Below are 26,838 nucleotides of genomic sequence, written 5' to 3'. Positions count from 1 at the left end.
AAGATTAGATTTTTAATACTTTTAACAAATGTTATCTTGTTTTATTTTTATTGTATGCTATTTAACTATGTATAAAATATTTTTTACTGAAACGTAATTATTTTTAAAATTATTTTATTGTAATAATTAAAAATAAAAATGTGTTATTATAACTATACATTTTTTTATATTCATTTATGTTTAGTTTAGCTTATTTATAATATTTTTTCTTTTCTTTTATTTTGGTCTGTCTGGTTGGCTGAGAACACGGACACGTCACGAAATTTTCCCTTTACGTTGCATGTAGCTACCGGTCATGGAAACTGTAGTCTGAAACATGTGCTTTCCCAGCAAAGGCGCATAGCCGTGAACTACATTACCCATAATACACTGGGGTCATTTAATGTTGACGTGTGAATTGCTGGTAGCGTGAAAGATTCCGGGTTCGCAGCATCCAGCTGTCGGAGTCGGACATCACTTAACTGTAAAATACTTTAACACCATATTGTGAACTTAAAGCGGCGTGTGGCTCTCCAACAGTGTGTCACGATGTCCGGAGAAATGTCTATGATTGGTAAGTGGAAATAGTTCTTTTTTCAACCGTATGCTAACACATAAGCTAAGTGGCTCGGTCCACCTGACCGTGTTGTCCCCGGTCCACAGGCTCGGTGATCCTGGCTCTGTTTCTGGCCGGTTATCTGGGCCAGCAGTACTTGCCGCCACCCACACCCAAAGTGATCGGCCTGGACCTGGGCACCACCTTCTGCTCGGTGGGCGTCTTTCATCCAGGCACCGGCGAGGTGGAGGTGATAACAGACGAAGATGGGAGGAAGAGCATCCCCAGCACTGTCTCCTTCAACACCACCGCGGTGCTGGCCGGGCACGAGGCCGTGGATATGGCCGACATCAACCCACAGAATACCATCTATGATGCCAAGAGGTTTATCGGGAAGATATTTGAGCCGGAGGTGATGGAGCAGGAGAGTGCCCGTTACCCGTTTAAGGTCAGTCAACTTGAGGTCACAAGTTACCACACATGGCTCAATACCACTATCACACCATATCAAAATGACGACTCATATAGTCGTCATTTTAAAATCACTTTTAGACATAATGACTTAAACTGGGGAGACACTACAGTATATGTTTAGCCTGATTTTACCCATGATTCATAGTTTGGCACTCCCCATAGTCAGCACTATCCAGCTATGTTTGGTTTACCTTTTGGTTGTGGGAACATTCTCTCAAAGTTTTTGGTCGCACATTTGGTTCCCAGAACATTACTTTCTCACAACCTTCTTTGGATTCCCAGAACATTCTTGTAACCACTTTTGCCACAACCTTCACACAACTATAGTTGTGGACAGTGGTTGCGGCTAGTCATCCGTTAGTCAAATCTGCTGAAACCAGTCAGTACTGTGAATGCTAAGTCTGTGTGTAACAACTGTGAAAGTTGTGTACTGTAGCGTGTCCCCAGCTCAAGCTGTTTCAAATTCATGCTGATGCATTTAGCAACTGTGCATGTTCACATGATGGTGCTGGTGCACTTAGTTAAGCACCTGTATTTAAAACTGCAGTTTGTTACTAATAAATAACAAAGGTTCAAATTTAAATTTAAACTTGAATCCAATCAGTTCACACAATACTGATCATGTCTGTCACCATCACACAACTCTCTCTGTGTGTAGCAGTGTTTAGATCTGTCATCGCCTGCTGACATTCCCTTGTTGCGCACAGTAAATGATTAATCTTAGATCAAGACAGACGGAGGCAACAGCAACATTGTGGTGTCAGAAAGCCAGCGTAAGAACTGAACTGAAAACACAAATAAATGCCCACAAAAGGTTCAGAAGTGAATTCTGCTTCTCAAAAAACCCAGTTGTCAATCAGTTTGATGGGATGAATGCTTCTAGCCCCGCCCACCCCTGCACTGCTGGTGTTTATACACAAATGGTCCCTGAGTCAAGTCTAATAGTATTGCTTGTCATAGCCCTTTTTCACATGATGATGATAATAACATCACTCCCACCAAACCAGAATTGTCCCACAAAATAATCTCCTTCACTCTTTCTCTGCCTCCTACAGGTGATCAACAACAACGGAAGTGCAGAATTTCTGATTACTGATTCCAACCGTACCTTCACTGTGAGCCCAGAGTTCATCGGTTCCAGGCTGCTGCTGAAGATGCGGAAGATGGCCGAGCGTCAGCTGGGTGTGTCCATCCAGAGAGCTGTCATCTCTGTGCCTGCAGAATTTGACGAGAGGCAGAGGAACTACACTGTCAGGGCCGCCAACCTGGCTGGTCAGTGCTTTAGTCATTTTCTCAGGATGTCGGATGTGCTGATAAAACCTCAGTCTCCTCAGTTGAAACCTTTGTTCCTGTCGTGCAGGCTTGGAGATCCTGCGTGTGATCAACGAGCCCACGGCTGCTGCCATGGCCTATGGCCTGCACAAGGTGGACGTCTTCAATGTGCTGGTGGTGGATCTCGGGGGAGGAACTCTGGATGTGTCTCTCCTTAACAAACAGGGGGGCATGTTCCTCACCAGAGCCATGGCAGGTCAGTGCTTCACGTTTCCACTCGTGCAAAGATGTGATGTGATGTGACATCGCTGGTGTCTGAAAAAGAAGTGTCACCTTAGGGCATCATGATTTATAAAGACACTAGTTAAAGTGACCTTAAAACATTAAGTGCAATCCAAATTCAAAACAGCAGTGAGTTGTGAGTGTTATTATTGTTATTAATATAACATTTCTAAAAAAAAAATGGAAGCAATGAGATGCTCTTATATCAGGTGTTACACTGTATTCATGCACATACACTCATATAACTGTCCCATTATCTGTTTCAGTTCTGTAAACATGGGACCTATTTGGTTTGAGCAGAGACTCAAATCATTAAAAAAAAATATATTGAGTCATAACTTTATCCTGGTTTAATCAAGTCAATGAGTCTCATGAAAAACAGAACATAATTATTAAGTGGAAGTTGTTTTTAACGCAGGAAATAACAAACTGGGAGGACAAGACTTCAGCCAGAGGTTGCTCCAGTACACCACGGAGCGAGTCCGACAGGAGTTTGGCGTCCCACCCACTCTCAAAGAGGACATCCACCATCTCCGACAGGCTGTGGAAGCCGCCAAGCTCAACCTCACCCTCCAACCCATCACCACCATCGCTGTGCCGCTGCACCTACACACTGCCGGCAGCTCCGAGACGCCAGAAAACCCCAGCACTGCTACTCCAGTTCTCTTCAAGGCTGAAATTAGCCGCGAGCTGTTTGAGGAGCTGAACGAGGACCTTTTCCAGAAAATTCTGACCCCTGTTAAGACCGTGTTAGCTGAGGGCCACCTGAAGAAGGAGGATGTGGATGAGATTGTTCTGGTCGGGGGGTCCACGAGGATCCCGCGGATCAGGAGGCTGATCAGCGAGTACTTTGGGAAGGAGCCCAACACTTCAGTTGACCCTGACCTGGCTGTGGTCACAGGTGTGGCCATTCAGGCCGGCATCATGGGCGGCTCCTGGCCTTTGCAAGTGAGTGCTTTGGAAATCCCCAACAGACACCTGCGCAAAACGAACTTCAGCTAATCTTCAAACTCATTTATTAACGTAGAAGGGACTCTCCTGAGATTCATCACTGTGTAACGTGACTCCTGCTGATTTGCTGATCGTCCTAAATGAAAGCATAGCAGACATTCACATGTTGCTTTGCTTTCAACGACAACAACTACAAAAACAAACAAAATTCCATTCATGTACTGAGACACACCAAGATTCCTGTCAGATGTGCAGCAGGAAGAACAGTGAGATTCTGATAAAATGCCACCGAGACACTTCTCTGTTATGTATCTACAAATGAAATCATCTTCAGCGCGTCATGGCATTTAATTCAGGGGCCATCCACTCATTTAACACTTGTCAGTACATCTTCAGCTATTTATTTATTTATTGTCTGTAACAGTATAGCGATGCGTGTGTGCGTGTGTGTGTGTGTGAATGCAGAAGCTTTCTTGTCTTCCCATCAAAGGCTGACGTGCAGTGTTCTTGTGCCTTTTTAGAAAGCTGCTACAATAAGTGAATCACTGCATGTCAGTGGTTCAGACACAAAGACCTTTGTCCAGATTCTTCATATGTTTAACGTTAGCTGGAATTCACGCTTAACACAAATAATTTATTACACATTTTGCCATATAATGGACGTCTTACCTCGTGAAGTGAGTTCCCTATGACATGTGAAGGATGCATTTTGGCAACGGCCTTAATGTTTACTGTACTGTCAATCTGAATTCATGAGCATGGATTCTTTCTGTGAGCAGATCAGATTAATGGTCTCGGAGATATAAGGAAAGATGTAGTCAGTGCTGCACTTTTGAGGACTTCCACTTATTGCCCACCTTCTCGTGTTCCTGCTTCATTTAAATGGAGTTTGGACAAGCAGTGAGAGAAGGTGGACTCGGGTCGTCCCTCAGAAGGACCAAAGCGTTGCTTACTGGTGCCTTGTGTATTTGACGTTAAGAGTTGTGTTACGGTGCCAAAATAGACACATTTGTTCAGTGTGAAAAACATTATGTTTCTCCTGCACTTTTTTAGGCTGGTTATTGTGCATCCACCATCAAGGCTGATTTCCATTTCTGTTCAAAAGATAAGCATCTTTTTTTTAAATGTAAAATTGTATCTCTGAAGTACAGACAGTCCATCCAAATCTTGACCACATTCCTTTTAAAACTTTGTCTTAATTTCTTTTTACAAATGAAGTCATGTTGTAACCGACCTTGATGCAAGGCGACATCGCTTCAAGTAGTTTCAATCCCTGCGGAAATAAGGAGACCACATCATAATCATGATGACTGTAATAGAAATTGTGAGACTGATCTATTTTTGTATCACAAGTTGTATTCGTTATCAGAGTCTAATTGCTAAAAATATGCAAGTTGCAATGACCAATAAAAACTGTATTTCCCAACGTCTCAACTCTGCTGTGGCGTATATTATGTTCGTCAGCTGTGCGCCACACACACACACACACGACTTCACATTCTCATAACACGCATCAACACAACCTGCCACACTAATATAGTTTCTGTTTCAATTATGTTGGGACTGGCTGTGTGATCCCCAGCACAGACAGACATAGACCTGTTTCACATGCAAATCATCTCAACATCTTTTAATACTCAATAATACATCCTGCCAGACTGACTCCAAATAACCACTATACACACCAAATAAAGCCACTTCTTCATATATGAGGGATTTATGTTCGGTAATATGATCACTAGCACGCTCAATAAAGAGAGAAATAAATAAAAGAAAACAACCTGCCATATTTGAAGATGTTTTAATGTTTCATTCTGAGGCACGGTAAAGAAATAAAACAAGAGGCAACACACGTCTGTGCGGCCTGCTGTGAAACCTGTAGTAGAGTGTCCCTTCAGTTAGCTTCAAGCTTTATGTTCACATTTTAATCGTCACCCACTTCATTAACGAATACAGCATTCCGGTCTAATAAGAGTGAGATGAACTGTGTTTGTACAACAACACCACAGACCTAACCGCACTCCGCAGGCTGTGCAGGAAGTGGAATATCTTCTGTCATGTCTAAGCTTTTGCTATTGTGACAACTGAACTGGTATCATTTTACAAATGTAATTCTTAGTTGGCTGGAGCGTTTGTCGCATTGGCTCACCCTTTATGTACAATAACACCACAGCAGCAGCACACACAGGTTTAAAAAAAAGAAAAAAAAAATCCAGCCCGGATCAACACAATACACCATACACACCTTTAAAAGAAACTTAACCATCATAACACGCTCACTTTAAACAGCATAAAGCTCTACCTCAAACCAGTTTCACTAGTTCAACATTTTAATACATTGGGAGCACAGCTCACATGACAAGTCATCTGATATGATCATTACTGTAACATGCAACAGGGCAGTAATTACAAAAGTGTGGACCGCCGCAACCCCCTAGTGGGCAATGAAGATACTGTAGGGGGGGCCATGAGGTCATTCAAAATAAATAAATAACTAGCTTAAACTTTTTTTACAATTACAAATACAATTTACAATCAACCTTAAGTATTCGGAAATGTTTTGAAAAAGGGCACGGGATTTAAATTACGACTTAGTCTACTTTCTTTTAACCTTTTTAAATACAGTGTGTGGACCGACTACAACAAGTGTCAGCGGATTTGTTGACGCCTCACCTTCACACTGGAACACAGGTATCTGTAGTGTTTGGTGAGGGCTTAACTTTGACAGAACAATTGGTTCTGGGCCACGTTGGGCTTGAATGATGGAGCAGCTCCACAGAGTTGTTACATTTTGGGAAACGGCTGCATAATTCGACCTCCGTCAAGACAACCTGACATACGACTAGAAGAAGGCAGTAAACAGCTTGTTTGTGTTAATTTTTTTTGTATTTCTCTTTAAATATAAATATTGATGAAAGTACTATTATTAGCCGAGGTTTTTTTTGTCCCATGCTGCAATAAAAGATCGTAAAAAAAGCCTTTTTTCAAAAGAAACGCCATCTGCTAAAAATTATAATTTACTTTCAGTCATACGTTGCTAATCTGCAGATTCATGTTTGAGAAGCAGGCTTTGGTAATGGGGGGGGGAGCTTGCACATTTAGTTATGACAGGAGGAGGCCACAGATTTGGCTAATTGTCTTTATAAAAACTGTGTAGTTGGACAAGCAAAAAAACCCTATTTACAGAATGTACATGAATCCACTGGGTGGCTGATTTCTGCAGTAGTCGATCAGTTAATCAGCAGGACAGGAAGAGGAGGAGGAAGAGGAGGGAGACGTTACACTGGCTAAAATAGGAATGATCTGAATGCAGACTGTTGCTGTCTTGGTCTCACTGCAGCAGAATCACCCAGGCTCTGTTAGAATCACTGGCAAATGCCCTGGTTGGTGTAGTATTCATAACCATTGTCCTCATACAGCTCCTCGGCACTGCCATCTCCATTCCCCACCTCTGGAAGATGCCACAGATGAAAAAAAAAACACGTCAGTACACGACAAAACAGTTTCTAAGAGCAGTTTGCATAAATACTCTGAGGTCCAGTCCCCAATGTCCCCTTAAACCCTCATAGACTCTTATGAAAAAGCCTTAGTGTGAGAGGTAGTGCAGGCTTAAAATGATATAAATAGGAGTAGGATGACCCATTTTGTGCAATATTACTGAAAAAAAAGTGTGGCTTAATTGAATGAGTTCGCAACTGCATATGAATCCAAAAACACGTTGTAATCTTGCTCTGATTACATGAAACCTTTTTTTTCCTTGTCATCACCAGGGTTGGCGGCTCCTTGTATGTCTGTGGTTTTGTTGTTTAAAGACTAAGGCGTTTTCCCAGTAGCATGACTCGCTCGCCACGGCAATTTTGCTTTGTTATTAGCATATTTATTAGTTATTACCTGGTACCTGGTACTTTGTTTTAGTTCCTGGTGGAGGTTCCAAGTGCACTGTGCACTGATTGGTCAGAGTGCCGTCACGGGAAGAGGCACAAGATATAAACAAACTGTAGATCAGTTAAAAAAAAATGGAGCAATCCTGAAAACGTGGGTTAATTGTCAACATTTAGGAAGGAAATGTCTAAAATCTCAATATTTAATATTAAGAGTTCAGCGACAGCACTGCTGAACGCCTGCAATCACAAGCGGCAAGCTGCATCACAAACCCTTCTGCTGTATTTCAGTGTTTTCTCCGGTCATGGAGGAAGTACTGTACAACAAATCCTTTTAATTAACTGATTCTAAGGATTCAATACAATAAAAAGAACTGCTTTACAAGTCACTAGTTTGTGTGTCGCGTATAAAACAAAGTCACAGGAGTTTCATGCAGCCGTGCTGTGATGACTCCGCCCACGTTGACGAGGTACTACTGTATATTGTAATGGAAAACTAACCAAACCGTGGAAAGCCGAGCAGAGGCGAGGCGGTACTATGTTGTGGAAAAACGCCATATAGACTGCTGGTAATTCAGATTAATGGAAAGTGTCCATAAAGTGCTCAAAATGGCCTTCACACACCTGGGAGTCTGCGAGTCACATTTGAGCGGGTGAGTGGACATTGGGACTGAGCCTCACACTCTTGGTCAATCAGTTAAAAAAAGAAAAAAAAGGAATAGTAGTGAAACAGAGCAAACGGAATTCAAAAACAGGAAGTGACGAGCACCAATTAGCAGACACCAACGTGACTTACCTTTCACCCGCAGCCCTACAGGCTGTCTAGACAGACCAGGCGTCTATAAACTCCCCTAAACACAATGTGGTCTCCACTGGGAAGAATGTCGGGGAGATTTGTTGCGTGAAGCGACGGATGCATGGATGAAGGAATGAAGGGTAAAGGTAGGCAGAGAGGTGGCAGGTAACGAGGGATGTAATGGATGCATGGAACTAAAGGAAGAAGTCACTGCTGGTGGAGGAGGAGGTAGGATGAACAGGAGGTGGTGCACATCACACACGAATGATGGAGGAGGCAGGAAGCTACTGGGTCTGACCTTCAACAGGGAAGAGAGGAAGAGGAGGAAGAACATTCACAGATACTCAGACAGATGCATGCTGGGATGCAGCAACATGCTAGAGGGTCTCCTGAGACTCAAAAACGCCAGCTCCTTATTTATTTATTTTTCTTTAACTTAAGTTAAATCTGGCATGATTGTTTTTGGCAAAATCAATCAATTTTAAAACGTTCAGTAGAAACAGAGCCAACGGCTTCGGAGCTGAGGAGACCACACAAAAACAACACAGTCACACGACAGGACATCAACGCCTGGTACATGAGTACAGGCGTCTCCGTGTGAGGACTACCTGAGAAGATGAGTTTCTCCTTCATGACACTCATGTCTCGACTGGGCCTCCTGACGGTGGCACTCAGCATGATCTGCTCAGGGTTGTAGCTGCGCATGCCGCTCATCCGATACCTGCAGGGTCACGTGATACTTCAGAGATCACCTCCAGGCAACGAGGACATCAATAAATGCTACCAAACCAAACTGTTTTATTCTATTAAACTGAGTAAGTGGATTCTGAGGGAGAGGACTTTCGTAGTATCATTAGCAAAAAAGAGGCTGCGTCATGGAACGGCTGCTTTCTTATTTTGTAATCTCTACACGACATCTTAGCCCATTCTGTTCATTTCCGGGAGCTTGTGTGTAATCGGGGTTTAATATATTGGCACATTTGACTGTTGGTGTGGTCATGTACTGTATCACTAGCTTTGTGTTGCAATGCTACACACGCGCAGTGAAAAGTGAAATAATAAAGGAGTAGTACTTAATATACAGCATTTGCTTTTAAAATTACTCATAAGCTAAGATAGAGATAAGATTAAGATGTAATGTCTGAACATTAAGGAATGAACATGCTTGCTCTGTGAAATGTTACGACAGTATCCAGTTAATCCACATTGTTCAGCTGCATAAATAATAACGCCCTACCTCCCTCAGATGAGTGTAACACGATCATTTCCTGGATGTGAAAATGATGTCTGCAGTTAAACGAACGGCCTCCGTTTTAATTAATTTAACTCATGAGCATTAGTCACAATAAACATTAGTCACACAGACGCATTCAGAAACTGGAATGTAAACACGTGGGAAGGGCTTTAGTTCATCAGCGTCAATAAAAGCCGCCCCTGATGCACTTCTCCTGATTAAATCACATCCGTAGTTCATTTTGGACAATAAGTCTTTTCGCTTTAATAGAAATAATAAATTGAAAATCTCAGTGTGCACGTTTTGTGTTGTGCGGGTGAAATCATTTCATTAATTCAGTCCACAGGGATTAAGACGAGAGCTTGTCCCTCAAGAGGAAAGTGGCAGCAGTACTTAAGTGAGATACTAAAGGAGTGAAAGAACATATTAAGTAAAGACTGCAGGAGAAGGTGAAGAGAAAACTCAGATGGAGATTGATGTCATTGTAAGAGAGTGACAATAAAGAATGAAAAAAAAGGCAGTGAATGCCTCAAACTAAACAATGATCGGTAAAGAGAGTGAAAAGAGGATGAAAAGGTAGAAGTCTTTGGGTCAAAAGAGGTGACCCAGTTACCTGATCATGTGATAGCTGAGAGAGGATGCCAGAATGCAGCAGAGGAGAAGAGCAGAGGGAGAGAGGCCGAGGAACGAGAGGACGGAGACAAAAAAAGGACAAAAGGAGGTGGGGAGAAGAGAGGTCAGTCTCAGCAGAAGAAGCTACTGTAAGTCTAGAAAGAGCAGAGTAAACCTGCAATGCATCATTATATAAATCACTGCCCCCGAGGGACATCACACTCTCCAACTGTCCAGAGGAACAGAAAGACTGGAAGATGTGGCAAGTTATAACTGGTGTGTGACACAATGCATCATGACTGTTTATAGAAAAATGGGTAACTGTGTGTGAAGGTCATCATTAAAAAACAAAATCAAACTTTTACAAAAACCTTAAAACACAAGGGGAAAAGTACATTTTATTTCAGGTGTTATTTTTCATTTGCACCTGAGAGAGAGAGAAGTTTGGTGTAATTAGTGCCGTATGCATGGGTGTTTGTTTTGATGTGAAAGCGCACAATAGGACACAAACACAAACCATTTTTTCCAATTCATCAGTAGAAAATGGAGAAACATCAACTCTTGCACAATAACTCGCTGCAGTTACATCAGCATGCGTCTGCACTTACTTCTGGAAAATGAATATTCCAATGACCACAGCGAAGGAGATGACGTCTGCAGACACCCACATCAGGGAGTATTCCTGTGGTCTCTGGAGAGAGCGAGAGAGACACACACACACACACACACACAGTGTGTCCCATATCAGAATTATAGTTTTACCTTCTGACAGGATCTGCCACTAGATGGCAGTATATGACAACAACAAAGTCTCCTGCAACATTTTTGAACATTTTGAAACGATAATTCCTGCAAATAAACTTACAATTAGACTTGTGCACAAATGCAATGACATTCATTAATGTGCAGTAATTATTCAGCCAAAGTAAAGGAAGCAAATATGGCCCATGTAACTCGTTCATACCCTGACATGCTGCACTGACGGAGCAGGTGAAAACGAAGTCACAGAGGCACATTAGTGTGGGTGCCACACATTTCAAGAGGTTTCACTTTACTACTAAACTAGGAAACCATGAGCGATTTGACTGCTGGTTCTTCAAGAGAGTGTCATTCGGTGATGGTACAAGAACTGTGTGTTCAGTGGAAAGAACGATCCCTCATAGCTACCATCCTGTAAAATCAGGTTTAGTCAGGCAGAGGAGGGCCAGTTGAGGGAGAGAAGACCATTAGCTTATTGTGGAACTAGTGCAAGGACATTTGACACTCAGAATCATACATTTAATGCAACAGTGTCTATACATGTTCATAATAAGTGTATTTAGGAAAATGTGTTGTTAATGGTCTTAATAAAACAAAATAAATGTGTTCTGTGAGGTCCCCATTGCTGTCACTTAGAGAGATATAATCACACAGCATCGGAAACGAAGCCAAAGCAACATAGGGGTAGTTCTTACCATAAGCCAGATGGGATAAGGCACCTTTTTGAGGATATGTGGGGCTTCTGATGAGACCGATGACACCCCACTGCACCACAGCACCGAGTACAGCCAGGGTTCATTGACAGTGTAGAGGGTGAGGTTGATGTGGATCTCTGAGAACTTGCTGAAATCAATCACACACAATCAGACACATTAATAAAAAAGAAAATCACACCCCAAAAACAACCAAAGAACCTTAACCCCAAACTTAAAATCCAAGTGTTCCCCACCTGATTTCCTCTGTGCTGGCCTGGTTGTACCTGAGCAGCAGCGTACTGATGCCTGACTCATTCAGACTTTGAGGACTCAGTTTCTCCACTGAGGTCTGAATGAGATCAGGTGCCAGCTGCTTCACCTGAGCTCTGTGCTCATCTGGAGTCCACATCACCTGCACATAGCACAATAAATGATTTTGTGCTATAAAGCTGTCGGCTTTATTGTTCAGTGTCACCGTTGTAAATTCAATAACACACACAAAATGTTTCTTTATCTGAGAATCTAGAGGATATAACCCATCAAAGAAATAGTTCCATTAAATAAACTACTCGATTAGATGTGAGAAAATATTGCCGACATCGTTTCTCACAGACGTGAATAACACATTCTGCCGCTATCTGTGACCAAAGCCATCGGCGCCTCATATCTGCAGCGGCACACAACCGGACGGTGCATTAACTGCCTTATTTTTTTGTTTCTCTACCATTTCACCTCGACTGGCACATGTGATGTGTGCTGTGAATTTATGCTAATGTGTTACAGTCTGCCGTAAAAGTAACATTACCAAAAAAAAAAAAAATCGGAATGAGTTATACGAGGATGTGTTACTTACGCCCCTAAACTTTGGAACACATTATTAGATATTACGGAAGCTAGCTCACTAGATATTTTTAAAATCTATTTTCCCGTGTTGTGTTTTATTGTACTTGCTTTTATTGTGAAGCACTTTGAGCTGCAATCGTTGTATGAAAGGTGCTTTACAAATAAAGTTTATTACTATTATTATTTTTATTATTATTACACCCTGTAAGAAGGAAGCTAAATAACAAATGAGCTAATATTATGAACCATCTTATACACATGACATAGAGTATGTCGAGAGTTAATTGCCAAACATCATGCTGTGGAGGGGGCTGAGTGTGATGGGGCTCGGTGTTCATTTCCTGTTCACCTACCAGGCTGTGAGGAACCCCAGATTGCTGCACAGCATGTAGTGTATCATTGATCCAGCTGTGGTAACAGGGATGATCTTGGGGAGGTCTCCTGAGCCTGAAAACCACAGTGGTGTTATGATAGGAGGACAACCTTAGGAGATGCTCCAGGCTGCACACACTCTGGTTGGCAATCAAAGCCTTCTCATGCAGGGTCAGTGTGTTCACTGTCCAGAAGGGGTCATCCTGAAACAGAAGGACAGGACAGAGCATCATCAGGGTGTGAAACATGCAGCCAACACGGTTCACAATAGAAATTACAGTCTTTTTTGCAAACATGTAAAAATACATGCATTCATGATCACGGTTGCTTTGAACAAAACACAAATGTTATGCAGCCTGTTTGGACAACGCCTACAGGAAATAAAAATAGAGGAATGTTTTCCTTTTTTTCCCCTTCACATTCTTTCTCGCTTCAGTGCCTCCTCACTCCATGTCAGAGCACACAGGAGAAGATGATCAGGCACTTCTGATTTAGGTCAGCCATGATACATTTGTCATTTTAAGGACACTTAATCATACAGGAAATAAGAGGTGGTATACACTGGCAAATAAAAAACAATTACAGTCACTATACACGAGTAATATGGCTTTTCTTGGAGTGCAATATCCAAGCCACAATGTGTGTCCATGCATTGTAAACAGACTGAGGAGGAGAGTGAAGAATGTAATTGTAGATTCAAACAAATAGTGACACAGCAGAGGGAGAGGAGAGGAGCGTCTTGCATAGCATTCTGATCTCATAAAAACATCCAGACCATATTTCACAAATGCATATACAACTCATCTATCTATCTATCTATCTATCTATCTATCTATCTATCTGTCTATCTATCTATCTATCTATCTGTCTGAGACAGAGATGTTTGCCACTAAAGCTTTTGTACAGAATACAGAACAATTGTGGAGCACAGCAAATGTATGCAGACTCTCTTCCTTGACAACAGAATAAGAAGAAAAAGAAGATGAGGGTAACAGCTAAGTGGAATTGCAGCGATGGAGCAGGGTCATTTTGGTGAAGTGCTATAGGGACTGAGACAGGTAAAAATAACAGGTTACCAGGGCAAGCAGGATGTAAACACACTTGTTTTCACAATTTTAACTAACTTACTCTAAAGCATTGCTTGGCTCTAATCCACTCCGCACAGAGGAACATTAATGAAGCCTAGTGTTTACATGAAACCATAGGACATCATGAAGCACCATGGGCTTTGACAAATAGGTCTAAATGATCTTTATCACAAATCATTGCTGACATAGTCCCAAAATAATACCCACATGTAGTTGTCATTAGCAACTGAAAAATACCTTGAGGAACCACTGTCCTGAATTGAGCTGCTGCAGATCTGTCCAGTTAAAGAGCGAGGCTTCATCCATCTGCCTGTCTGGGAAAACCTTCTCCACGTCTGTGGTCCGCTGCAGGGTGCGGTCGTGCATCAGGAAAGGCACTCCATCCACACTAGTGATCACAGACACGTGTGGAGTTTTAAAAGTTAGAAAGGGGAAAAAAAAGTGAGACGACAAGAAATGATGACAGACATGAATAATAAAAAAAAACCTTCTGTCCAAATTTAAATAATGATTATGGACACAAGCACTTTAATAAAAGGAACAGTGGTCCTCTCTGTGTCTAAATAATGATAAAAAGATGATTATTTCTGGGGCAGCAGTATTCATCTCCAGAAACCCAACTGACAAAAAATACAGAATCACCCTACTTCTATTGAAAGTGATTCAAAATGGTCGTCCATTTAAGTTCAAAAAGGACTCACAGGTTTCACCTGAAGGCCACGTTATCTGTAGCACATGTTTGAGTTTAATCTGGACAAGGGCAAAATAGAAAGGGGATATGGAGGAGACACGGAAGTAGCTTGCCCTAGTATGTTTAGACGATGGAAGATCATACCAAATTAGTTCTACTTGTTTGAGTTCACATCGGACCACATTGGCAAAACCATGAAAGAAAACATTTCTTTTCAAATCAAATCCTTAGTTGTTGTGTCTCCAAAATAGTCATCAATGCAAATTTAACATGTGTGTGTATTTGTGTGTTTGTGCGTAGTTTCCCTTGTTGTCAGCAAGTCTAATTACTCGGCACAGTCAGGATCTCACCTGTCAGCACCCAGCACCAGTCACGCACCCACAGGACTGTACAGTGAACTCAGTCACACACGCACACACTTTTCCATTTTAACCAGGTCTCAAGCTGTAAAGTCAAACTTAAGTGACAACAATCCAAAACTACACTGGTAAATAAAGGCCTACAAACACACTGAGCAAAACTCCCTGATGCTTCACAGTAACTCATCCTGCATCACTGCACATGCATGAGTGGACATGTATAACTCATATAGCATGACCACTACAGCACCCACTCTCCCCTCTTCCTTTCTTTCTGTGTGTGTGTGTGTGTGTGTCACTGGGCTCAGCCTGTCACCTCCCATTATGTTGATGATGTCACGCCTCTGTCGACTGGCTGCTGATAGACTGACGTATACAAATACACAGCTGATGCAACACTTTAGCCTATTCATTCCAACTGTCTTGTGACTGCTACAGTGAAGCAAAATCAAACAATTGTTAGCATTTTTTCTGTAGTGAACACACCATGTGTACACCTGTATTTGACCAAAACTTGGTCCTAATGAAGCGGAATCTAATTTCTGAGAAGAATTTCAGGGCTAAGATTTGAATTGTGGTTAGGTGACGGTTAGGGTGAAGCAATTACTGGTCATGGTTAGGGTTAGTGATAATGCTTTGTTTAGGCTGTCTAAATGAATGGAAGTCAATGCAGTCTCCGAAGAAGAATAGCTGTGTGTTTGAGTGTGTGTATGTGCGAGTATGTACCTGATGGCAACATCAACCTCTAACCCAGTGACGTTCATCTGAAGAGCTCGCTGAAAGGACCAAAGTGTGTTCTCTGGAGCAAGCTGGACACAAACAAACAAACACAATCACGAACTGATGAAAATATTCCAATAACAATAACCTGAGAGGTAACTTTACTGGAAGTCCTACCACTGAGGAAAACTTGACAGACAAAGGTGACATGGTGAGATGAGGTGATGACATTAAACTCTGTGTTTAACAATATTTGCCAATTGGTTATTTTCCTCCAAGTAAAAACAAACAAATAATGTGCTACATTGCAAATGTATGTAAACGACACAAGGCAATGAAAAGGGGCAACACCGTCTTTAACTCTTCCAGTCAAGGTTATCACCTATACCAAGTTGATAGGTTAAACGACACTTACTAAAAATACATCATCCCATGAGACCATATGAGTAAAGCTAATAACGGGGAATGATGCTATAATCAATATACAGACCTTCTGAGAAACCCAATTCTGTCATCATTAGATTAGCTTCCACTGTTCATGCTCTTTACAAAAAGCAAGGTATGTTTTTGAAAATGAGGAATCCACCTTCCCTTTTCTTCCATGTGTTTCATAACACATCAGCAGTTTTTTCTGCCAAGCTCATAAATCCTCCCGTAGGTGACGTTAAAGAGTAAAAAAAGAAAATCCTCCAAGCACATATCAAATATTACAAAAAGGGAAATGTGGTCTGGTTGACATAAACCTGACTAATGCAGCCTTTGAAAGCAAACTTAACAAAAAGATGCTTTTAAATATTATGTTGGGGCTTAAATTATAATCTCTGAGAGGTGGTGTAACTCAAAATAGTTATAAATCAAGATTTCTTTTTTGTTTTTAATACATCAAGCTGCAAATTTACAGTCGTCAATGTACGTCTTTATATTCGCCAGCCAGAAAGATACAATATACAGCAGGAAATCAATAATTCTGTCATAGACACGGCAGTGAAAGCCCCAGGCGGTGACTGGCCAATGTTTGTGGACTATTTTCAGTTATGGGACCACAGGGTCATTAACAGACCAGAATAGCCATGGGAAGAGCAGAGAAGCACAGAAAAAACACGGTGGACAAATAGCTATAAAAAGGGCATTGTTTTCCTGCTGCCTTCTCGAGATCAGAATCAAATGCCCCAAAACACTCTGGGTTAGATGTTCATTTTTCTGAGAGGATCAGTATCTTCAATATAGTTGAGGTTAAACTGTGCAATAACATAAAAACACATGTAATATAATTCAAATGGAGTCACTTGATTCTGATCACATGAGGTCAGCGGACTCACCATGGGGGCTCCCTGGTGACCAATAACATCCGGACGGGGTCTGAGGTTGGTTGGTTCCATGATACAGGGGGATGTGATGCAGAGGGGCAGCACAAAGAGTCCCAATAACACACTGAGGTACAGCAGCATGACAACCACCTGGAAAACTGGGACAAGACAGTTTAGATTAGAAAATCAATGCCAATGGTAAAAGAAAAAAAAGAGCTTAGTATGAAGAGTGAAAACAGGGGAAACAATCGCCATGCTTTACTGCTCACTAACTCATCTGACGCTCATTAATTAACATAAATCTAAACTAGGAAGCATCCTCAGTATGGACATAAATCCTAGCTCTAACAACACCAACCATGTGGAAATGACAGTTTCAGGCAGACAGAATGGATGACACATAGGACACTGGGTTGACTCTCAGTGATGCTCAAAACTGTTTATACCTACACAAAATGGTCAAGGCAGTGACATCAGAGACCTAAGGGAGGTAAACAGACACGCAGAGATACATTGCGGCCTGCATCCACCTCGGTGTCAGTAAACGATGAAGGCAACATTAAGGACACCGAGGAATGCAACCGTTTCAAGGTCAGCTGTGAGGCGGGGCTGAGTAGTCAACTCTTGTTACACATGGGAGCATGTGCGCTCACACACTCACTTGATATTCAGACTCCGCTCTGCATTACTGCATAGATGCTATGGAGGAAGGAATCAGGACTAAATCTTTCCACCTGATCTAAATCTCTGAACGGGCCAGAACCAAAAAAGACAAACATGCCATGTATGAGTTTTGAACGTCTAAAGGAGAGGAAAGGGAAAATCCTTGAAAGAGCTTCATATACTTTTGTTGTTCGAAGATTTTACTGTGAGCAAGTAGTTGCCAGACCTGATACACCTGACACATTCATGTTAGAATAATTTCAGTGTGTTCACAAAACTGGTGTAATAATACACACTCAACACTGCCAAACCTCAAACAGAGCACTGCTCTTTAGAAACAAACTATCCAAGGTGTTCAGGTAGGAAAGTATCACATAAAGTAAGAATGTCCATTATCTCCAACACCCTGGGTGGAGGTCCAGGTCTCTGTCTTCATGGAGTTAATCATTCAACACTCTTCCCGCCGTGTGTCGTGTAACAGAAACTCTAATATTGTGCCAGTAAAAGGTAAACATACTTGTTTTTTCTGAGCGGGCGACCTGTCCGGCCACAATCCATGACAGCGCTGTTACAGCAGCGAGAGCCCCTATGTGCAAGAATGGACCTGTAGCCTGAACAGAGAAGTGAGCCAGAGAAAAGAGGACGAAGAAGGAGAGAGATAAACAAACGAAGAGGGAGAGAGATAAACAAACGAAGAAAGAAAGAGAATTACAATGAGAGAAGTCAGCGTGGCATAACATTACAGATATTATTGGGGGTTAAGACACTGCTATGGTGACACCTCAGAAATAAGAGCTATAATTACAGAAGCACTCCATTTTTAATTGCATCGATTTCAGTAAAATTGTGATCCACTTCAATCGCACATTATCGCTGGTGTAATAAACTCATAGGGATACACTGATCATAATCTTACCAGAACATTTTGGATATTGTTACCAGGACAATGGTACATTGAGAGTTGAATTACACCTTGTTCCATAAAGAATAGAAAATGGATAGTGAGCGCTTCTGATCAGCAGGTCGTGGACTTACTTACACGTAACTGTGGCCATATTCTTGTATCTGGTGCACTTAAAAATGGTCTTGTCTGGTTATTAGATGTTCTAAAAAAGACTCCATACAAATAATCAAAAGAGTTTGTTTTTTGTGAAAGTGAAACCCTTTGATAGCTGAATCATTTCAGCAATTACCACATCCATGGTTCTCTCTCTCTTGATTATTTTCTTGTTAGTCTCGGTACATTTCTTTAAACAGTGACGTGGGGGCTTCCCCATGTTTCTGTCAGCTGACCTGCAAGGAGATAGGAATGATGTCCCACTCTTGGCCCCATGTTTGACTGACAGAGATCACCCCAGCAACGGTGGTGATCAGAGCAGCAGTCACACCTATCTGCAAGGGTAGAGATGGAGAGATTGAAGTTAAGAGGCTGACACTTCAAATAGACACATGTACATGCTCAAACAGATGCACAAACACTAAAGAATAACCCAGATTATCTCCTGGCACTTTTACACCTCCAACAGTGCTCAGTGCTTGCATTTGTTTTGCAGATAGCAGGTCGCTTACTGGGCTTTTATTAGCATCTTGGGACAACAAGATCCAAACAACAAGTTCAGCTGACTGGCATTGAACACACACACACACACACACGGCCACACGGCCACATGCACAGAGAAAGATGCATTTTGCTGGCCTCTTTTTTTCTGTGCCCCAATTTTTCAACCCCCACAATAACACACTTTCACACGATGGGCACTTTACCTTATGGAGCCAGTGCAAATTTAACTGTTGCCCAAGTGCAATGTGGCAAAGTGCTAAAACCTGAAAAAGACAGGGTGAAAGAAAAAAAGTTAAATAAACACATGTGAGAGAAAAAAATCTTCCAAAAACAAGCCTGCTGCTTCACAGGCGTCAGTTTGCTCAGCATCAGCAAGTGACTTCTCTTTGTTTGGTAACACATAACGGACAATTCAAAAGCTGCCTCAACAAGAAATCTACTGTGAGCACTCCTTAGTGAGTGTTTGTGGGACACACCATTAAAAATGCAATATAGGTGAAGCCAGCAGCGGTGGTTGCCAAGATAGGAACCGTGCCATCACTCCACTCCCCAGAGCGGTTGTAGAGAAACCTGCAGGAACAAGACGGAGAATAATATTTGTTTTCATGTAAGCTCTCACTTACAGTAGAATGTGAACACATTGAAGTAAAGACTTCCAAGAACCGTGCATCTGTGGTGGATTTATGAATTAGCTTATAAAATGATTATCTGTCATTTTAATTGCGATACACCAAGTCATATTTTGATACGATACTGGTCAAAATCACTGGATTGGATATCGGAAAAAGAAAAATATACAATCAGATACAATCCGTAGAGATTAAATATCACATTAATGCGTCACAGACTGTATAAATGAAAACAAAACGAGTACAAAGACACTATTGGAATCAGTACATTCTCAACATTGTGACATATTGGACACAAAAAAGCACTATCAAGCCACCTCTATACACCTTGATGAGTGTGCTGTAATGCATGATCTGGTGAAAGAACGATTAACACGAGGCTACAAAACAAAACCTTTGTGAATAACTGGTCGTCTGCTGTTTCACCGCCCACCATGAAACCAAGAACTTCATGCTTTATTTTGCTGCAATAAAACTAATACAGACAAACAAACACAGAGGCATCAGTGACTGCAGACAGAGACAGAATTCAGACCAAAGAAAGTTAATGTATGGTATTATTCATGAATGGATGTAAAAGGGAACAGTGAAGAAAACAGCCTACTCTTACTTCCTTGTGTTGAGCATCATCAGTTCAGATTTCACTCATCAGTGAAACCATTTAATGAATGCATTCAGATCAGTGTTAAACATCTACAGTTACTTTTACAAACTTAACAGTCTTGCAGAAGTTTGATTTGTTTGAATTGAATTTTTTTAAATCAGTGTATGTTGGAGGGCAGTGGGGAGGGTTGCTTGTTTGACAATATTACCTCATTGTCGAGAATGCAGAGAGAAAAATCATTAAGTTAATTTTTAGCCTGGTGCCTGATGTGGGGACTGTGGAATGGGGAAAATGTCATGGTGTGTCTAAATTGGTAATGAGACGGTCAATAAGGTAAACTGAATTCTTTAGTGTTAGTACAACACTACACATTGTTGAGCTGCTGTTTGCCGTACGTGTCAACAGATTCTATCTAGTCACATAGTTTTGTAACCCAACAAACATGAACAGCAACGGCTGGTGAACTGGTTATTGGCATGTTCCAGCAGGTGAATCACGACCGACTCGAAACTCCTCCGTGTTTGTGTCACTGTCACCGTCTCCTTACATATGTCTTTATGTAACGTGTGCACACGGCCTCAACAATTACATGCAATGCAGTGTTTGAGTATGTGTGTGTGTGTGTGTGAGAGAGAGAGAGGGAGAGTACACATTTTCAGAATATTTATCACAAGAGTACAGATTACCATTCTATTCATTCTACATACTACATAAAATTACATCCATCCAGAGCAATTGGATGCCTATATCACATGGTTTACAGCTGCAGAGCAAAAACAAGTGCATGTGTGTGTGTGTGCATTGATATGGCATCTACAGCCTCCACCACTAATTACATTCAAAGCCTTATCAGTAATTTGAGTGTCACAGAGCTGTAGCAGGGTCACTAGAGCTGATGCTCTCAGCCCTTTGTGAATATATTTAAAGTGCAGCTGGTCCAGGACAGACTGCTGCTAAATCTCTGGAGCACACAAAGGGCAGGGATGTCATCTCTGCTATCATCTGTGGGACCCACACAAAAAAGCAGGAAGAAAAGCAGGACATTTGTGCAGTTCCTGTTAAAAAGGATTCACAAATGTCTGCCCAAAAGAACCAATACAGATCCAGAGATCTGTATTCAAATATTTCAGAAAATATTGATCAGTGTTTCCCAAACCTCAAAAAGATGATGTGGATTGTCCATGAACCAAAATTATTCAGTTTTCTAGAAGTATTACTCTGTTACTGTATATGGACCAAAGCAACCAGAGCTTGTGGTAATTATAAAAGACTCAAGACAATTAATGGATTATCAAAATATTTGACAATGAATCTAGTAGTCAATTCTCAATTCAGTAATCGCTGCAGCCTTACAAAACACACCAGGGAGAAATAGTGCTGTTGATAGTAATGGCATTGCTGGGGGGGGGCAGGGACTGTTTTGGTATCTAAAAAAAAAAAAGAAATTGGATGAGCAAGGGGAGGAAGAACAGCACAGACAAAAAGTACAGAGGGAAAGAAATATGAAAAAAGAAATTTGATGATAACAGTGGTGATAAAGAGTCAAATTGAAAGAGGTGTGTGTGAACAGGAGGAGGGGGAGGGGAAGAAAGGAGGTGTCAAGAAACATCAGTGTATTATGGGAGGAGTAACATGAGCCATTTTGCTCTATAACATCTACAGTAAACATTCACATTATACAAACATAGACTGAAGGAAAACAAAAACAAAAGAAAACATATGCATGGTTTCAAAACAGGTGTTACGGTTATGGGTTTAGAATGGTTTACAGTTTAATGTTTCAGACGCATTTTATATAAATAAGCCACAGGGCTTAAAGCTGTACAGTATAGGAAATCTTATTTGAGCAATCACTCTGTTATAAAAAGGTATAATCCGTCTCTGCTGAGTCTGCTCGGATTAAGACAGACAGATTAAACCAAATTTGCGAAATCATTTAATCTACGATTATGGAGAGAATTAATTTACAACCTAAACAATATGGTGGCACGTATGAAGCTGTCAGTTTGGTTGAGAACTCACCAGTTGTATTCATGGTAGTCATTATGTGCCTCCCACCAGAAGTAGAACCACACCAGCAGCAGGCAGAAGGTGAAAAGGAGGATGACAGTCCACAGCAACTCCCACTGTGTACACACACGCACGCACGCACGCACACACGCACACACGCACACGCGCACACACAAAATGGAATCAGAAAGAGAGATATTATTGCAAAACATTTCCAGAGGATCTTCAGACACTTCCAGGTTTACTTTTTAAACAATTAACTTTGCTCGTTCTCTTCTACTTTGAGCACATGGTGTCAACTGGGCTGCTGACCCTGAGTGAGTGTATTCCCTAATACACTTTGCTCATTAACAAGGAATTACTTTTAATAACTTCACATGCAGGCTGGGTATTTATCGTCTCTGTGTGTCATGAACCCTCCAACCACGAAAAATATTAAACTGCCGAGCGCCTTCATCTGTAGAATCAGACAGACAGAAGCGCATAGCTAGGGCATACTCGGGAGGATTAAGGCACGGTGTGCCTGTCTCGGTCTACTTTTAATATTTTAACATTTGTCGTGACTCAGTCATGAACTTGCTAAAGAAAACTCAGAGACAATCCACCAGGGGAGCGAACAAAAGAATTTCATCTTGGAGTCAAGTGAAATAAATGACTGAGGTTGAAGCTAGAAAAGAGGCAGACTAATAAGGAAAGAGGAGAAGAAAAATGACAGCAGATCTGACAACTCAGGCTACACCAGTTGTTGGACAGTTATCAGTGGAGTTTGATCAAGGCATGAGGGAGAAAATGATATCCACTAAGAACCATCACCAAGGATGGTCAATTACTTGTTAAAGTAAAAATATTGGTGACTAACGCAATTCAATCGGACATAAAAACCAGTGCTAGCCATGTGCTCCACTGTGTGGCCCTGGAAGGTAATTGATTTGGTAAAATAAATACCATATCTTGTACGGTTGCCTTTCTGTGTAGAGTGGGGTTTCTCTAGTTTCCCTGACTGTCTGTTCTTATATCTATACATGTAGGGATTGATATTTTATGTGGTTTGGACTGTTGCTCTTTGCTCCTGAACCCAGTGATAAGGATTCTTAAAAAGAAAAAAAGACAAAAGAAAGTCAATCAGTAAAACTTATACATATGTGAGCTGCTGCCAAAACAACCTGTATGTCTACATACGTATAGAGTTTAGCTGCACCCTTGATTGCACCGACCTGCCATGGACCAGACAATTATCTCCTGGATTATGTGCAGTGACACAGTGGAGACACAGGTATGACAGCCTGTCTGTCCTGTTCACATCTGCTCTCACTCGCTCTGTTGACTTAATAATTCTCACTTGTTTGGGAAATTCAAATCATAAATAAAACAAGCTGCCTGAAGCTTCTGTTAAACTTGGACCACCAGACTCAACTTGGAACCATAGTGTAAAAATGTATAAGTTAATGTCAATGCCATGACTGTTGAAAAAAAATGGCATTTTCAAAAGTGTGAGTGGGAAAAAAATTTCCATACACCATCCAAACAACAATGGGTTGCACATGTATTATATACATTGAGAAAATTCCCCGATTATAATAAACTCTTTCCAGCTGTTCTAGTCCAACAACTGTAACAAATGGAAGGTAGCTCTGCTCATTGATGACAAAGCACCAGCATTGGTCCCCACGGTCCTTAAGGACTACCTGGAAAGACCTGGGCTATCTGACCTTGCTCAAGAGAGATGACATCTTTCCTCTCACCTGAACAACCTCCTCTTCCCCTCTGACTCTGATGAATGTGATCTCAGACATGCCCTAGAGGGCCTGGATGGTGCAGTTAATAAATCCCCTGCACTGAGGTCTCTCTAATCGATCACATCATCTAATAAACTGTGTCTCAGTGTCATTTCACAGATGGAAGATCTAATATTTTTTTTTTTCCACTCACACTGCTGCATTAGCCTGAATATGACAATTAGGTTTTGGCTAAAGCTAGATGGAGAACACAAGCAATATAGCATGTGCCATTTTAGTTGTAGCTCCTTTGTCTTAGGAAGAAGATATCAGTCATTAACAGTGTGTGCAGTGCCAACTTTGGCATTGTTTGGATAAGAAATGCAAGGGATATTGGTCAAAAATGGCAAATATTGCACTAGTTGTATTAAATAAATGATAGTTATGAAGAATAACTTTGATTTCCTAGGTGCCAGAGACTTAAAACACTGGACCTCTCCTCCTGTTTCCCAGCTTACTCAGCAGCAAGCCTCTCTAGCCTGACATGACTTGGCCTGCCCTGGACTCATCGCATTAACTTTCTGCACAGTTGTCGTTTTTTTCTTTTTTTGGGTGCAGCCCCCATCGCACAGAAATCAATCTGAGCTCAAGCTCAAGAGTATGAGTGTTTAAGGAAAAGTGCATGCTAACTGTTATGCATGCTTTTTTCTTTTTAGCCCTTAGTGAAATCATGGAAAACAAAATGTAATCAAACTGGCTCCAACTCAAACAAAATCAAATTGTTGAGCTGCAAACAAATATTTTTTAAATATTCCAATAACTTTTTAAAATCATTAAGCAGCATTCAGCTGCTCTGAAAAATGTAGTCCAAATGGGATATGTGAAAGGATGAATGTCCAAAAACCAATTCTATAGAACAAACTCGGATCAACACATCAAACACCAATACCAAATATTAAAAAAAAACTTTCCCTAAAATAGACTGACAGCAAGTTACAGAAAGTAAAACCATTCTTACGAACTCTTGACTAAGGATTTACAGCCCATTCCAAACACCATAAGTCAATATGGTGTCACTGCTGACTCACCACTGCCTCAGAGTCAGTGCTTAAGAAAAACAGGTGTGGCAAGGAAGAGGAGAGAAAAATCAAAACTGGTATATACAGCAGCAAATAATGCTGAATATATAAAACGTTTACGGTGGTTGACTATAAAAGAAACAAAGGAGCAGCACTGACTTAATCGCCAACAACTTCCCCTTTAGTAGCTTTCTGCTATTTTGTCTTCTCACTGCTTCATAGCAGGCCCAGTGTAGCAAATGGAGCAATCCATTCACTTGGTGTATTGGTTTGTTTTTTCATGTCCACAGGTAACACTTTTACAATGTGGTGTTTAAGACAAACTTCAAATGAGCAATACACTCATGGGAGACCATTTTGACCAACATCACTCATCTGCGTGTGGAGTCTGAGGATTAATGAGCTATTTAGTTATTAGCTTTTTTCTTTAGCGGAGATCACTTGTGCTTCACTGCTTCCTACATACAGTACCCATGAGTATAATTGCAGTCTTACACTTGTAGCAGGTCATCAAATCACCTTACCAGCAGCCAGGTTCACGGACATCATTAGTAGGATTTAATATCCAGCTAGATCAATCAGTGACCACGAGGGTTAAGTTGAACAGATCACTTCTCTGCGGTAGATTAGGACACCGAAATACATTGCATACTAAAGTTCATTTTTGAATGCTTTAATTTTTTTTTATTTCATAACCAGGGAAATGAGGCAAACGCATATTAGACTGAAGACAGCAGTAGTAGTAGTAGTAATGAGAATCACTCCATGATGTGGATCACATGGTGGTTAAGAGGTTTTCTGATATCCATTTGCCCTACTCTTCCCTTTGTGCACAACTCATAGTGATAATGTCAACATGAACTATCACTGTGCTGTCTTTTCTCTGGAAGAACGGGATTTAGGGAACAATAAAATGCCGTTTTCACTGAAGGGCTATTATTCATGCAGCTGCAGCTCAATTGCACAGCATGCGTGGGCATGCTTGCTCACTTAGATACACACAAAACTACACAATTCTACACAAATACTATCAACAAAACCATAAGACAATAAGACAGTGCTATCTATTCTAATATGCATATGATTTGAATTAAACCTGAGGGTGGACATGTTGAAAAGCCCCAAAAAAAGCCAATTACACATTAAGAAAAAAAAAAGTAATTCTACTGATCATTCAATCAGGTTGTGAACTGCTGTGTACATTTTCTTTACAATGTCAAACCTAAGAATAATGCCACAGACACAAATATAATACTGCCTATTAATAACACAGGGAAGCCTTTAGGGTATTAGTATAACAACTGCACATATTTCTACCATATACCACTGCATTCTCCAGCAGGGCTACAGTATGAACTCGCAGGTAACAGCTAATACTGCACAGACACAAATGAGTTGTCCTTGCACCATGTAAAATACACATCATTGTGTGTGTGACATGCTAAAAAGGTGTCACATTCAGGACTAGAATACAATAAGAACACTTACAGAACACATGCTTCCTGGTGTGTGGACTACACTATGGAGCATAATGACAAATGACAGGATTAATCCACAGAACAAGACAAGCAGTAACTACTGGAATGACCCTCTACTTCAAGATGCTGAACATGTCTGAACTGTAGACTGACCATGGTGCTATACAAGTCTAACTTTATTAATATTATTATTATAATCATAATTAAAAGTTGCATTTAGCTCATGTC

General features: G+C 41.1%; 2 protein-coding genes across 4 annotated transcripts in view; one reads left to right on the top strand and one right to left on the bottom strand.

The window, feature by feature from the left end:
- Nucleotides 1-370: 370 nt before the first annotated feature.
- Nucleotides 371-4,948, top strand: hspa13 (heat shock protein 70 family, member 13). The gene is made up of 5 exons (XM_044031939.1): nucleotides 371-553; nucleotides 643-983; nucleotides 2,065-2,281; nucleotides 2,370-2,537; nucleotides 2,982-4,948. Exons 1-5 carry the CDS (start codon nucleotides 529-531, stop codon nucleotides 3,563-3,565), a joined length of 1,335 nt encoding a protein of 444 aa, XP_043887874.1. The 5' UTR covers nucleotides 371-528; the 3' UTR covers nucleotides 3,566-4,948.
- A 181-nt stretch (nucleotides 4,949-5,129) lies between these two features.
- gdpd5b (glycerophosphodiester phosphodiesterase domain containing 5b) overlaps nucleotides 5,130-26,838 on the bottom strand; it is a 42,715-nt gene continuing 21,006 nt past the window's right edge. The window contains exons 3-18 of one of the 3 annotated variants that reach the window (XR_006360880.1): nucleotides 22,351-22,454; nucleotides 19,572-19,665; nucleotides 19,299-19,358; nucleotides 18,828-18,926; nucleotides 18,052-18,145; nucleotides 16,884-17,029; nucleotides 15,571-15,653; nucleotides 14,032-14,182; nucleotides 12,688-12,909; nucleotides 11,746-11,903; nucleotides 11,492-11,639; nucleotides 10,646-10,728; nucleotides 10,039-10,053; nucleotides 8,800-8,912; nucleotides 8,192-8,489; nucleotides 6,903-6,965 (exon numbers count right to left, since the gene is read on the bottom strand). Coding sequence is in view for 2 of the 3 variants with exons in the window: in XM_044031937.1 (XP_043887872.1) it covers nucleotides 6,880-6,965; nucleotides 8,800-8,912; nucleotides 10,039-10,053; nucleotides 10,646-10,728; nucleotides 11,492-11,639; nucleotides 11,746-11,903; nucleotides 12,688-12,909; nucleotides 14,032-14,182; nucleotides 15,571-15,653; nucleotides 16,884-17,029; nucleotides 18,052-18,145; nucleotides 18,828-18,926; nucleotides 19,299-19,358; nucleotides 19,572-19,665; nucleotides 22,351-22,454 (1,656 nt within the window). In the remaining variant the exon portion in view is untranslated. Of the gene's footprint in view, nucleotides 6,966-8,191; nucleotides 8,490-8,799; nucleotides 8,913-10,038; nucleotides 10,054-10,645; nucleotides 10,729-11,491; nucleotides 11,640-11,745; nucleotides 11,904-12,687; nucleotides 12,910-14,031; nucleotides 14,183-15,570; nucleotides 15,654-16,883; nucleotides 17,030-18,051; nucleotides 18,146-18,827; nucleotides 18,927-19,298; nucleotides 19,359-19,571; nucleotides 19,666-22,350; nucleotides 22,455-26,838 lie in introns of all 3 variants that reach the window. The other 2 variants (XM_044031937.1, XM_044031938.1) reach the window with 2 other exon arrangements.

Source organism: Solea senegalensis, linkage group LG8 (assembly GCF_019176455.1).
Source record: "Solea senegalensis isolate Sse05_10M linkage group LG8, IFAPA_SoseM_1, whole genome shotgun sequence".
Classification (NCBI taxonomy): domain Eukaryota; kingdom Metazoa; phylum Chordata; class Actinopteri; order Pleuronectiformes; family Soleidae; genus Solea; species Solea senegalensis.
Note: the sequence above shows the minus strand (reverse complement) of the source record. Positions and strands in the feature narration are given on the sequence as shown.

Bases quoted from the DNA above. Each gene is read 5' to 3' on its own strand.
- hspa13 (XM_044031939.1), top strand. From the start codon at position 529: ATGTCCGGAGAAATGTCTATGATTG. The intron at 554-642 runs GTAAGTGGAAAT...CCCGGTCCACAG, and splicing joins CGGAGAAATGTCTATGATTG to GCTCGGTGATCCTGGCTCTG. The intron at 2,282-2,369 runs GTCAGTGCTTTA...CCTGTCGTGCAG, and splicing joins CAGGGCCGCCAACCTGGCTG to GCTTGGAGATCCTGCGTGTG.